This window comes from Musca domestica, unplaced genomic scaffold (assembly GCF_030504385.1).
Source record: "Musca domestica strain aabys unplaced genomic scaffold, Musca_domestica.polishedcontigs.V.1.1 75, whole genome shotgun sequence".
In the NCBI taxonomy this organism is placed as follows: domain Eukaryota; kingdom Metazoa; phylum Arthropoda; class Insecta; order Diptera; family Muscidae; genus Musca; species Musca domestica.
This window is the reverse complement of record NW_026712393.1, coordinates 928,594-943,267: the sequence shown is the minus strand read 5'-3', so window position 1 is coordinate 943,267 and position 14,674 is coordinate 928,594. Positions and strand designations below refer to the sequence as shown.

Here is a 14,674-nt window from a genome sequence, read left to right as displayed (position 1 = left end):
TGTAGTTATGAATAAGCCACCATGACAAGCGATAGAAAGTTGGGCCGGCGATCGTGCATATGAATGAACACCCATGATCTGTCTGATCTGTTCGGCATGAAAGTATCCCCACATTGAAATGTTCATAGCGGCCTCATGCATTTGGGCTGAGTGTTTGAATTAATTTAATTGTAACAAAGAGCGCTAATGTTTTGACCCCAATGATTGCTCTGTACTGTGGCGTACGTACATATTAACGTTTGTTTGTTACGCTTTGTTGGGGATCAGCGTGGTATGGTCGCTCAACAAAACATGAACCTCTCATTGTGGCGAAAGGGGCATCACAAAGCACGAGTCAACCAGACAACATCATGAATCATGAAATTTGGAGCAAAACGGACCCATTTGTTTTACATTAACATTATTCATCGGAGTGTTTACACACACACACTCACAGAAATGTGTGTAGATGTGTGGATGTTTAAGCCATATTTAAAAAGGGTCCAAATATGTAAAGTATTTTAGAATTTGGTATTGGAGACCATCGTGTGCGGCTCATTTAACCATAGTCACGTTTTCGGTTGCATAGAACTCAATCCCAAATCAGCAAACCAATCTATCTGAAAGAAAAAAAATAGATGTTTCTAAAAATATTTCAAAAATTAGAACATTGTGGTAACGGATTTTATAATGTTAAGGTACTTCAGGGATTATACGATTAAGTTTTTTCTCTAATAATTATTTTTTTTTTAACTACCGACAAAAATCGGTAAAATAAAAATTCACTTTAACTAAGACTTTTCTCAAAATTTGTCGTTTTAATTCTTCCGATACTTGACCATAAGTTTTGAAAGTTTTTAGGTTTGAAAGTTTTTCATATCAACCTCAGAGTACCATGACCTCAGAAACCACCAAACACTCAAATTCTAACCAAAACTCTGTTCCCCCAATCCATGTGAAAGCATCTGTTTGTTACTAGGCCCTTGGCGGTGTCAATGGTTTTGTAAATTTGTTTTTCAACATCCGTCGTTATGAGTTGTTGTAATAATATTTTAGAGTACTTAAATATCCACACACATACTTGTTTACAGGTTAATTTCTTCTTTCACAACAAACACTTCATAGCTCCATTTAGTGGTTGTTGTTATTTATTTTACTCCAATATGTTTACTATTGTTTGTTTACAATAAAAGAAATGTTCCATTTGGCTGGGCACGTAACTATATCTCCATGAGCTGAGAGGCATTATCATGTAATCATTCTCTCTATCTCTTACTCTCGCTCACTGTGCAGAGATGGGGATAATAAAATTGTGAAAATCTTACCTTTGATCAATGATACGTACGACAATTTTTATACCCTGCAAGGGTACATATTATGTCTTTGTACATTTGTTTGTAACATGGAGAAGGAAGCGAGTTAGACCCATAATTACTTTTGAGGATCTTCATAGAATCACTTTCTGAGTCGGCTTATACATGTCAGTCCGTCTGTCCGCCCGTCTGTCCATGTATTCTTGTGAACAAAATGTTGGTCGCATTTATCATCCGATTGAGATGAAATTTTGCAAACAATATTTGTTTTGCCCAAGGACGAACTCCATTTAAATTGGTGAGAATCGGTTCAAATTTAAATATAGCTCTCATATATATCTTCAACCGATTTCGGGTAAATTGTGCACCAAATGACCAATATAAGTCCTAGTGACTTGAATTTCGGCACATCCGAAGGAATTCAGTCTAGAAGCAAGTATACAAATTTGGTGAAAATCGGTTATAGCTCCCATATATAAGTTTCATCCGATTTGGTGTTTAAGTCCCTCACATTCGTAATGTGCACTCCTCAAGAATGATATTTGATACCAGATATCATATATAGCCAGGAAATACCTCTGCCAAATTTTATCAAGATTTGGATATAGCTCTCATATATATCTTCAACCGATTTCGGATTAATTGTGTTCCAAACGGCTAACATCAGTCCAACTTAAATGAATTTTGGCACATTCGACCGAACTTAATCTAGAAGCAAGTACATCAAATTTGGTGAAAATCGGTTCAAATCCTGGGTGAGATGAAAAAACTGCAACCAACTTCAGACTGCTGTCATTTCTAAGCCACTCGTCCGACATCTTTTAAATTTATTCCAGTGACAGCTTATTATATTGTTTACAAGCGTACAAAAGCATTTTGTTGAGAATTTTCCAGAAAACAATTATTCGTGATGGAATTCAAACGTGATAGTGTGATTTCTTTATATTTGGCTGGAAAACCACAAGTGGCTATGATTAGAGAACTCCAGCATTTAAATGTGAATAAATCGTTTGTGTCTCGTACCATCGCTCGTTGACGTGATGCTGGTAACGTAGCCGGACGTCAAGGAAGTGGACGGAAGAAAACAGCAACATCAGCAGAAATGGTTCGAAAAGTACAGAAGCGACTTGATTGAAACACGCGTCGCAGTAGCTGAAAAATGGCTCGTGAGTTTAACATATCGCAATATTCTATTCGACAAATATTGAAAAATGAGCTCGGGGTAAAGCCATTGAAATTCCAAAACGTGCAAGAACTTACACCGCAATAGAAAGAAAATAGACTCAAAAGAGCTAAAGAGTTGCTTCGCTTGGCCGAAAGTGGTGAACTTCCGAATTTTGTTTTCTCCGATGAGAAAACATTCGCTGTCCAGCAGTTTGTTACTTTTGAGGATCTCCATAGAATCACTTTCTGAGTTGATTTATGCATGTCAGTCCGTCTGTCCATGTATTCTTGTGAACAAAATGCAGGTCGCATTTATTATCCGATTGAGATGAAATTTTACACAAATCATTTGTTTGGCCCAAGGACGAACCCTATTGAAATTGGAGATAATCGGTAAAAATTTAGATATAGCTCCCCTATATATCTTCGTCCGATTTGCCTTTAATTGTGCACCAAACGTGTAATATCAGCCCGAATAGTATGGCATTTTGCACATACAACTGAAAATAAGTACGCTAAATTTGATCGAAATCGGTTCAGATATAGCTATAGCTCCCATATATATTGTTCATCCGATTTGTTATTTTTGTCCTCCGCAGCCGTAATATGCACTCTGTAACAACAATATTTGGGGAAATATAACAAATGCAGCTTAGAAATGCCTTTGCTAAATTCAGATATGGATATAGCTCCCATATATAACTTCGTCCGATTTACACTTTATTGTGCACCAAACTTCTAATATTTGCCCAAATGGGATGAAATTTGGCACTTACGACCGAATTGAGTCCAGAAGCTTGTATGTCAAATTTGGCGAAGATCGGTGTAGATATAGCTATAGCTCCCATATATATTGTTCATCCGATTTCTAGTATTTGTTACCCACAGCCGTAATATGCACTCCGTAACAATGATATTCAGGGAAATATATCAAATTCAGCTCAGAAATATCTTTGCCAAATTTTATCGAAATCGGTTCAGATTTGGATATAGTTCCCATATATATCTTTATCTGATTTCAAATTAATTTTGCACCAAATGGACAATACAAGACCGAATATAAAAGATACAAATGCTTCGGCATATTTAGTCCTTTGAACTTTAGATTATAATTATAATTTGATTGAATTCCCCCATAAAAGCTTTTAATTGTTACGTGGAGCTTTACTAAATTAGCAAAGTGGACTTTAGGACTTTCTTTACTGGTTTATAAACTCTGACTTTCCATCCATGGATTTAGTAATAAACCAAATTGAGAATCTATAAAATGTAGAGAAACAAGAGCATCATTAAAACAAATGTAAACAAAACAAGAGACGACTTTTGAATATCATTTAACGGCTCCACTCCAGAGCAAAGGTGAGAGCTCTCTGCTGTAGTGTGTGGTCTCTCGCGGTTGCAATGGATCAATGATAATGACGCCAACGAAGCCGGCGTCGACGTAAACCATAACCATTGAACTACACCACCGACGTCATGTTGCCACAAAATGTGGCCGCCGCTGCTGCTCATTTAGTTGTAAAAAAGCTAAGCTACGGTTCAGATCGTATGTGGTGTAACGACGGATCGGTTGGTTTCAAACAATAAAATATGGGTGCATGACTATGCAGTGAAATACTAGTACTAGTGATAAAATAGTCAAGCACTTGGTGTTCGTTTTCAGATAAATTAAGGCATTGTTTGGCTGTTTGTTTGATTACAAAAGAATAAGAAATATAACAACAAAAACGTTCTCAAATATGGATAATGAGAATGGCATATGAATAAGAAAACAAAAACGAAATAGCGTGTGAATATTAAAAAGAACTTTTGAATTATTACAAATCATATCGAAAAAACGGAACTACCATCATATTTGGAGGAAACCTTGGAGAAAATGTGATTTGTTTGGAAAATGAATTAAAATATTCAAAGTCCGATTTGAATTTAAAATTTTAACAATTTTTGGTCCACAATCCATACATCTTTTATCCACACCAAATCCATTCGACCTGTCCATTGTAGTCCAATTCAGTGCAGTTTGGATTATTAGCTTGTATTTATGCTCCACATCGCCCGGCACAATGGGTCGCTTTTGCAATCATAAACTTTTGCTCAATTGCTGTAATTTTTTATTTTTAGTAAGTATAAATACCTGCATCTCCATACGTCATTACAAAGACCTAATTACATACATACGGAATCTATTTAGTAGCTATTTAAAATTTTGTAATTTATTTATTTTTTTCATAATAGCAATTATGGGGAAACTATTCTATGTGGGTGAAGTACACACAAGGTTCTTCCATTTCCAACTGACTAGCTGATAAACCACAAAGTTTATTTTGAATTTGATTTACTCAAAACAATCCCCGTTTCTTCGTAGGCTGTGGTTTTGGCCAGACCGTTATAGTTCCCAGTTTACCAAGGGCTTCTTCGTTCTCTTCGCACGCAGTTTGTTCGAGTGATAATGATTTTCGAATTAATTAACATTGACTCATTGAATGGTGACTCTTTCTTTGCAATTGAATTGTCATTTATGGTAGCGCGTTCCAACAAAAAATGTATGTTTGTAGAACCGAATCGTACGGTCTGTCTTCCGTATATGGTCTAATACGCAATTGAAAAACAACATTGACATTGTGTCCAAAGCATTATGTTTGCTAGTATGTCATGTTGAAGCTTCGGTTGAGTCTTTTGACCCCCTCCCCCCACGCCAACACACACACGTCAAGTGTAAGTGGCGTAAAATTCGGCCAAGTGGAAAGCTAATCGTTTCTTATATCCTCTGCTAACAGGGTGAACCGAAATAATAATAACATTATCTATATTAATAAAAGAGTGAAGTAATTGATAGACTGATGGTTGAAGCTGGAATCTTGAAATTTTGGTTGAGAGTCGCTCTTGGGTCAGATAAGGCTGGGTTTTTGGAAATTCGTACTGGAACGGTACGAAAAGTTTTAAAAGGTACTAAATGTGGTACCCGTTGTATTTGAGAAAAAAGTAGAGCTATAACTCTTCAATTTAGAAAGAGGGTCACTGATGTAGTCTATGATAGATGTGCCAGAGGGTTTTTAGAAATTCGCACTATAAGTGCACGAAAAGTACAAAAATGTACCACATTTGGTATCATGTGAACGGTTAGAGCTAAAAGCTTAAAATTTGGAATGGTAATCAAGGTTGAGTTAATCATTTCTTATATCATCGGATAACAGGATGAACCGAAACATTAAAAATCTTGAAATTTTGGTTGAGGGTCACTCTTGGCCGGAAGGGTCAGATACGGCTGCAATTTTGGAAATTTGTTCTTGAACGGTACGAAAAGTATTAAAAGGTACTAAATATGGTTACCGTTGTATTTGAGAAAGCAGTAGAGCTAGAACTCTTTAATTTGGAATGAGGGTCTCTAATGGAGTGTATGTTTGATGTACCCAAGTGTTTTTAGATATTCGCACTATAAGTGTACAAAAATGTACTTCATTTAGTGTCATTTCTCATCATGTGAACGGTTAGACCTAAAAACTTGAAAATTGGAACGGTAATCAAGGTTGAGAAGCAGAGTCGATGTAAAGAGGTACTCATATACGAAAAGTTCTAAACGGTACCAAATTTAGTACAATTTGAATTTTGAAGAACGGATGGAATCCTGAAGTTTGAAATTGACATTACTGGCGGAGTGTAGAATTTGTTTATGGAGGAAATTTTCAAAATGTATACTTATGTACACGAAAAGTACTAAATGGTACTAAATTTATTAAAATTTCGATTTGGGAGAGCCTATAAAGCAGGTACACTGTAATTTGGTATTAGGATTACTATTGGGGTAGTGGATTGAGTTATGTAGGAACTTTTGGAACTTCGTTCTTATGTGTACTCAATGGTACTAAAATTGATACAATTTGTACGAGCGGAATCCTAAAATTTGAATTTGGTATTACTGTGGGAACAGGATTGGATTAATGCATATCTATGGAGATTTTTTTACTTATGTCTACTATATTGTACTAAATTTGATACAATTTGGGTTTGCGTGAACCGATAGAGCTGGAATCCTGAAATTTGAAATTAAGATTACTGTCGGAGTATTGAATTGAGTTAAAGAGGCAACTTTTCGAAACTCGTACTTATGTGTACTAATTGGTACTATAATTTGTACAATTTGTATTTGGGTGAACCGATAGGCGTGGAATTCTGAAATTTGTTATTAAGATTATTGTTGGAGTATTGGATTGGGCTACGTAGGAACTCTCGGAAATTCGTACTTATATGTACTAAATGATACTATATTTGTTACAATTTGGTATTGGGTAAATTGTACGAAAAGTACTGAATGGTACTAAATTTTGTATTGGGTGAAGGGAAAGACATAAAATTCCAAAGTTTGATATTGCTTTTGAGGATCTTCACAGAATCACTTTCTGAGTCGTTTTATGCATGTCAGTCCGTCTGTCCATTTATTCTTGTGAATAAATTTCAGGTCGCATTTATTATCCGATTGAGATTACATTTTCCAAAAAATATTTGTGTGACCAATTTATTTGATCCGACCGAAATCATTCTAGAAGCATATACATCAAATTTGGAGAAAATCGGTTCAGATATAGCTATAACTCCCATATGTATGTTTCATCCGATTTGGGGTTTTAGAGCTCGGACATGCTTTTGCCAAACTTTATCGAGAACGGCTAAGATTTGGATATAGCTCCCATACATATCCTTAATCCGATTTTCAAGTTTATTGTGCAAATAATGGTTAATATCAGCCCAAATGGTGTAAATTTCGAGACGTACGCTTCCATTTTGTGGAACTCGGCTCCGATATATATTTTTATTCCCTCCACCATTCTATGGAGAGTATATTAACTTTGTCATTCCGTTTGTAACTCTTCAAATACTCAGACCCAACAAAGTATATATAGGCAGGCAGGTTAAGTTCGTAAATGGGTCATGTAGGTCCACGTTTTCATATAGCCCCCATACAATTGTACCTCCCGATATTCGGTATTTTGATGATTTAAGCGACATTATTCACCGGAATAGTTTCAAATTTGGTATTTGAAGTTCGAAATGGATAGTACAACCTGTGACAGAGAATTGTCTGTGCAGGTTCACGTCTTCGTATAGCCCCCATATAACGGCACCTCTCTATATTCGGTATTTTCAGGATTTTTGCGACATTATTCACCGGAATTGTTTCAAATTTGGTATTTGAGGTTGGTAATGGATACTACAGCTTGTGACAGAGAATTGTCTGTGCTGGTTCACGTCTTCATATAGCCCCCATATAATGATACCTCCCGATATTTGGAACTTTGATGATTTTAGCGACATTATTCACCGGAATTGTTTCAAATTTGGTATTTGAAGTTCGAAATGGATACTACAGCCTATGACAGAAAATTGTTTATGCAGGTCCACGTCTTTGTATAGCCCCCCCCCCCCCCCCCCCTCAAACGGTACCTCCCAATATTCGATATTTTGATGATTTAAGCGACATTATTCACCGGAATAGTTTCAAAGTACGTATTTAGAGTTCGTAATGGAAACTACAGTCTGTGACATAAAAATTTTTATGCAGGTCCAGGTCTTTGTATAGGCCCCATATATCAGTACCTCCCTATATTCGGTATTTTGACGATTTTAGGTATAATACTAACCGAAATTGTTTGAGATGTCGTACATGAAGTTCGTAATGGATGCTACAGCCTGTGACAGAAAATTGTCTATGCAGGTCCAGGTCTTCGTATAACTCCGATATAACGGTACCTCCCTATATACGGTATTTTGAAGATGCTACATTATACCCGTTTATAATATGGCAAAGGCTTATAACAAACAATGCCTATGTAGGGCCACGTCGTATAGACCCCAATATAACGGCTATATTCGATATTTTTAAAATTTTAACAGAATTTTTAACGGATTTTATTTTTTGAACATTTCCAAATTCGTTCCAAATGATGGAGGGTATTCAAAGTTCAGCCCGGCCGAGCTTACTGCTTTTCAACTTGTTTTATAATGTAATCTTTCTCGAAGTGATATCATGCCCCCTATGGCTAGGTTATTTGGTATAAAAAATTAAAATGTCTCCATCAAATTTATTGAAAATCAATTCAGAATTGGATATGTCTCCGATGTATTAGTTCCCTCTAAAACCAAACTATAACTGCTCTAAAGGCAAGTGTTGATAGATGGTATGATCTACTTCAAATAAATGCTGATGTTACGAGAGCTCTACTAAATATGCATGGTGGTATAGGGTATTATATAGACGGTCCCGCCCGACGTTTGACTTTTCCTTGCTGGTTAAGAATTAATTTAGTAATATTTGACATAAGCCTGAAACATAATGTACAGGGTTGCCCATATTCGACGTACCCATTTGGCAACGCCATAACTTTTGGCAAAGATGTCACATCGCTTAATGACATACCGCGTTTGAAGCGTCAGTCCAAGCAGATTTTTACCATGAACCAATACACGCCACGCGAGCGCTCTGAAATAGTTGAAATTTACATTCAACAGAAGAAGCCAATTGTGAAAACTCAACGTGCTTTTAAAACATTAAAAAATGTGAGAAGTGCGCCTTCTAAGAACACCATTAAGCGTTTATACGAAAAATTTTCGACTGGTAAGGCACTTTCTAATCCGAAGAGACCATATAAAAGTCGACCAAGGCGATCGGCCGAGAATATCGCTGCCGTACGAGCCAGTGTTGAGAGGTCCCCAAGAACATCCCAAAAACGCCGTTCTCAGCAGTTGGTCATGGCTCGGTCCACTTTACAACGGAATATTCGCATTGATTTGCATTTGTTCCCGTACAGAATTCAATTGACGCAAAGAATGTTGCCTGCGGACAAGCCTCGTCGATTGGAATGGGCCCAAAGGTCCGTCGAATACGGGCAACCCTGTATTAACTAGCCTTTGGGAGCATTTACCCCATTTAGTATTTATTGGCATTTAATTCTCTACCACCTTTAGCAGGCTTTGAAAAAATAATTTTTTTTTTATTTAAACTACCTTTAGATACCTTGTTGCTCTTTGGAGATATTGTAGATTCATAGCATAATTTAAAATAAATTTGATGAAATGTATTTATACCGCCCAAAAATTTCCATCAGCAATTTTCCCCACTCACACACACACACACATGGGTGTATATAAACATACAAATTTGCATGCATTACATGCTCAAGGCGTTAAATCTATTTTGAAAAACCATTTGTTAAAAATCTTCAAAAATAATGACGACTTAATGATTCACGAAAGTCAGACTCTCGGGCGGGCATGCGAACAGTTTGGATTTTTTGTGGATGTGGGTACATATGTGTGTAACTTTTGTTTATTTTTCTATAGAAAGTGAAACGATTATTCATTTCAGATAGACATACTTATGAATATCTCCCCCTCCATATAATGGTTACGAATATTATAACTATAATACAAAAAACTTATAAAACTACAACAAAAAATCGTGTTATCCATCAGTCAAAACAACAAAAACTTCTAAATTACAGGCGATCGTTTGCTCTCTGTGGCTTTACGTTGAGGACTGAGGATGATGGTGGTTGGGTGTTGTTGTTATTGTTCGTTGATTTAACAAAACATGAATTTAACAAAACAGAAAAAGTGAAGAAGACAACACAACAAAAAAAAAAAAAATGAAAACAATCATCGAAGCATAACTAAATTAATTTGGTATTGCATCAGGAGGGTTGTTGTTGTTATTTTCCCGTTATTTTCAATATTATTAGCGAACATTTTGAAAATATTGAACTCTTAACGACTAATTTTGATACTCTTCAACATAGTGGACATATTAGGGATATATCGATATTATGTTAGGTTGAACCGACTTTTTCACACACTCCACCGTGAGAAATATCAATATCGGATTTTAATCATTTGGATAAATTTAGCACTAGTTTACGCTAATATGGAACTCGCCTAAAAATATGCAATATAAATGTTAAAGATAAAACAGTAAGGAAAAGTCAAAAGTCGGGCGGGGCCGACCATATGATACCCAAAACCACTTTGCAAATTTAGTAGAGCTCCCGTAACAAAAGAATTTATCTGAACTAGATCATACCACCTATCAACATTTGGCATGAGAACAGTTATAATTTGGTTTCAGATGGAACTAATATATGGGAAGCATATGAAATTCTAAATCGATTTTCAATAAAATTTGACGGAGACATTTTAATCTTTTGTACCAAATAACATTGCATGATATGTATCGGAGGCGAGTTCCAAAAAATGGAAACATACTTCCCGAAAATCCCTCTATTTGGCCTGATATTAGCCGAATTATGGCACATTAAACTTCAAATCGGATTAAGGATATATATGGGAGCTTTATCCAAATCTTAGCCGTTTTCGATAAAATTTGGCAATGGCTTTTTTCAGCTCTATAAGATTAATACCAAATCGGATGAAACATATATATGAGAGCTATAGCTATATATCTGAACCGATTTTCAAAAAATTTGAATCTCTTGTTTCTGGGATGAATTCAGTCGAAATTGCTAAGATTCAGTTTATTTGGACTTATATTGGCTATTTGGTGGACAATTAACCCGAAATCGGTTGAAGATATACAAGGTGAGATAAAAAAACTGCAACAAAGTCAAATGCCATAATTTTCAATTATTTTTTTTTAATTTTATTGAATGAAAGCAAAAAATGTCGGAAATAGCATCAAATATTAGAATAAGTTTAGATTTGTTCGAGTTGGTAACCTTTGGGACGAATTATGGCCTTCAAACCGCCAATGAAACCGTCACACGCTGCCCGAATGTTGCTCTGCGGTATTTTGGCCCATTCCCGGCGAAGCGCTTACTTGAGGTGATCGATATTTTGGTATTTTTTAGTGCCAACCTTGCTTTGCAAAATATTCCAGACACAATAGTCCAACGGATTGGTATACGGAGATTTTGGTGGCCGTTGTGCGCTGGAAAAGAAGCGAGGAACCTCATTTTGTAACCATTCTTTGGAGGCGCGTGCTGAGTGCGATGGTTCTGAGTCATGTTGGCGATAATATTTGGCATTTATTCTGATGGCCTGGTGGTCGATTAATACGAGCGGAGAGCGACCACCGGCAGTGGCGGCCCACACCATCACCATGGCCGGCGCTTGAATTCTGTAGCCAACCGAAGGTTCACATTTCAGCTGACTTCTTTGGCAAGTAAACACGATCATTTTGTTTGTTTACAAACTCAGAACTTTCGGCCAAGCGAAGCAACTTTTTAGCTCTTCTGAGTCTATTTTCTTTTCGTTGCGGTGTAAGTTCTTGCACCTTTTGGAATTTCAATGGCTTTACTCCGAGCTCATTTTTCAATATTTGCCGAATGGAATATTGCGATATGTTCCGCTCACGAGTCATTTTTCGGCCACTGCGACGCGGGTTTCGATGAAGTCGCTTCTTCACTTTTCGAAGCATTTCTGCTGATGTTGCTGTTTTCATCCGTCCACTTCCTTGACGTCGATGTCGGGCTACGCTACTAGTATCACGGTAACGAGCGATGGTACGAGACAGATTTATTCAGATTTAAATGCTGGAGCCAAATATAAAGCAATCCCACTATCACGCTCGAATTCCATCACGAATAACTTTTTTTCTGGAAAATTCTCACCAAAATGATTTTTACGCTTTTAGACAATATAATGAGCTGTCACTGGAATAATTTTAACAGCTGTCGGACGAGTGGCTTAAAATGACAGCTGTCTCAATTTGTTTGCAGTTTTTTCATATCACCCTGTATATGGGAGCTATTGCTATATCTGAATGGATTTACACCAAATTTGAAGTACTGGTTTCTAGGATTAATTCAGTCGTAATGTCCACGATTCAGTTTATTTGGGTTGATATTAGCCATTATTTGCACAATAAACCTGGAATCGAATTAAGGATATATATGGGAGCTGTATCCAAATCTTACCCTACCTCGATAACATTTGGCAAAGGTATTTCGGAGCTCTATAAGATATCTGGTACCAAATATCTTTCGTGTGGAGTTCATATTACGAATGTGAGGACTTAAACACCAAATCGGATGAAACATATGCATGGGAACTATAGCTATATCAGAACCGATTTTCACAAAATTTGATGTACTTGCTTCTAGACTGAATTCGGTCATTTGGAATGATATTGGTCATTTGGTGCACAATTAACCCGAAATCGGTTCAAGATATATTTGGGAGCTATATCTAAATCAGATCCGATCTCACAAATTTCAATAGGATTCGTCCTTGGGCCAAACAAATATTGTTTGGAAAATTTCATCTCAATCGGATAATAATTTCGACCAGCATTTTGTTCACTAGAATGCGTGGACAGATGGGCTGGCATGCATAATTCTACTCAGAAAGTGATTCTATGAAGATCATCAAAAGTAACTATTGGTCTACCTCGCTTCCTATTCCATGTTACAAACAAATGCACAAAGACATGTAGGGTATAAAAAGTGGGAGAAGGAGAACCTGTCACCTGCCACGCTTTGGAATGCAAATTTTTGAAACATTTCAGGAAGGCATCTGTCGAGGAATAAAAGATTAGCATTATGTTGTCTCTTTGTTTAAGTAAATAAAAGTAAAATTACTTTGTGACGCCTGAAAGTATGCTTCAAATTGTACCAATTAAGAAACAAACCACTTTCATTTCAATCAAACGAATAACGTCTGACTAATTGCAAGATATTGTAATTATTTCCCTTTTCATTACAGATATGTGGCACAATCCTTATCGTTTCGGGTTTCTATCTTTTTACGGATACAAAAAGAATACTCCTTTCCCGGCTATTGGCTGCGACAAGTGAACGACTCAATGACTTGCCCGAGCCCCTCTTCTACTACATATCTGTTGGACTGGCAATGGCCGGCCTAATTGCAGTGCTTGCAGCAATGATGGGTTTCTGGGCATCCTGTTTGAATACCTATTGCTGTCTGAGTTTTTATTTCCTGACCGTTGTGGTACTACTTTTAGCCGAATCCGTTGTGTGCTTGGCCATAACATTATGGCCTCACTGTCTGGGCATTAATTTGGATGAAACAAAAATGACCAAAGCTTTGCAGGCAAATTATGGAGTTCCTGGGCGAGAACAATTCACCGTTGCCATGGATTTGGCCCAGGCCAAGTTTGGTTGTTGTGGAATGATCAGTGATAGTGATTATGAGATATCTTTGTGGAGGCTACAGCCGTATGGGCAACGTGATTGGGTGGTGCCTCTTACCTGTTGCATTTTGGATAATCCGGGAGATAAGAAAAGTCATTTGGATCCCAAACCGGCTAATGAGAGTATGTGTCAATCGTTCGAAAAGAAAGACTACACACAATATCGTTTCACATTGCCCTGCCTTAGCTACTTAGATAACTGGTATCGTCAACAGTATGTCATCTTTTTGGCGGCAAGTCTCATTATAGCCGTGGTGGAATTTTGTGTTCTGCTCAGCATCACGCTGGCCTGTACGAGAATCTCAACGAAAAAGGTTCAAGTTCAAAGTTTTATGGAATTGCGGCCGCGTGTAAAAAGGCGACAATCTATTGTGGAGAATGTCTATGAACCCGAAGTTGAGTTGAGAATGGCCGAGGAGCCACGTGGTGCTATTATACATGGGGTGCCCAGTGATATTTCGGAAGACTTCAAAGAGGTCTATATTCAACCGCGTGATTTGTACAAGAATCGTTATAATACCACATTCAAGCCGATTTCCAGTGATTATAGTGTTCCAACAACACGAAGTTATTTAGTTTAGTTATAGTTGTCGCGTCCAGTATGTAGGAGTAATAAAAGTAAATCATAGTCTTAAGTTGTGTAATTATTGAACTGATTTGCTCATTTGAAATTATAAATTATTGTGCATTTTTTATAGACATAAATAAGTAGATATGTACGTAAGTAGTTTTTGTATGTGGTTGATCTATCCGTATCAAATATTTTTTCATCAATGTTGAAAATAAAACGAAACCAAAGAATATTATTCGAAATTGGTGAGATTTTAAAGTGTTTTATTTTGTTCTCTTTTTTTGCATCGTGGGGACTAACTGACATGAAATCTGAAGGATTTAAAATAATTTAGTTACAAAAATTCCTAAAGGACTTCGAATTGAATCTATTCTGTGAAAGTATTTTTAAAGGTGTAAGTACATGAGAAGCTTGAAGTCATGGCTAGGAATAGTTTGTGGCATTTCAAAAAGGGATTATAGAGCAGCACTAAAATCCTGCCGTCGTTTT

At 36.7% G+C, this 14,674-nt stretch overlaps 1 protein-coding gene across 1 annotated transcript; it reads left to right on the top strand.

Moving 5' to 3' along the window:
- The first annotated feature begins 3,989 nt into the window (after window positions 1-3,989).
- Window positions 3,990-14,395, top strand: LOC131806400 (tetraspanin-11-like). Its single transcript, XM_059130478.1, has 2 exons — window positions 3,990-4,576; window positions 13,167-14,395. The coding sequence occupies exons 1-2, from the start codon at window positions 4,520-4,522 to the stop codon at window positions 14,193-14,195; spliced, it is 1,086 nt and encodes a 361-aa protein (XP_058986461.1). The 5' UTR covers window positions 3,990-4,519; the 3' UTR covers window positions 14,196-14,395.
- The last annotated feature ends 279 nt before the right edge of the window (window positions 14,396-14,674 follow it).

Excerpts from the sequence above, each read along its gene's own strand:
- LOC131806400 (XM_059130478.1), top strand. The coding sequence starts at position 4,520 with ATGGGTCGCTTTTGCAATCATAAACTTTTGCTCAATTGCTGTAATTTT. Across the intron at positions 4,577-13,166 it reads GCTGTAATTTTTTATTTTTA|ATATGTGGCACAATCCTTAT; the intron begins GTAAGTATAAAT and ends TTTTCATTACAG.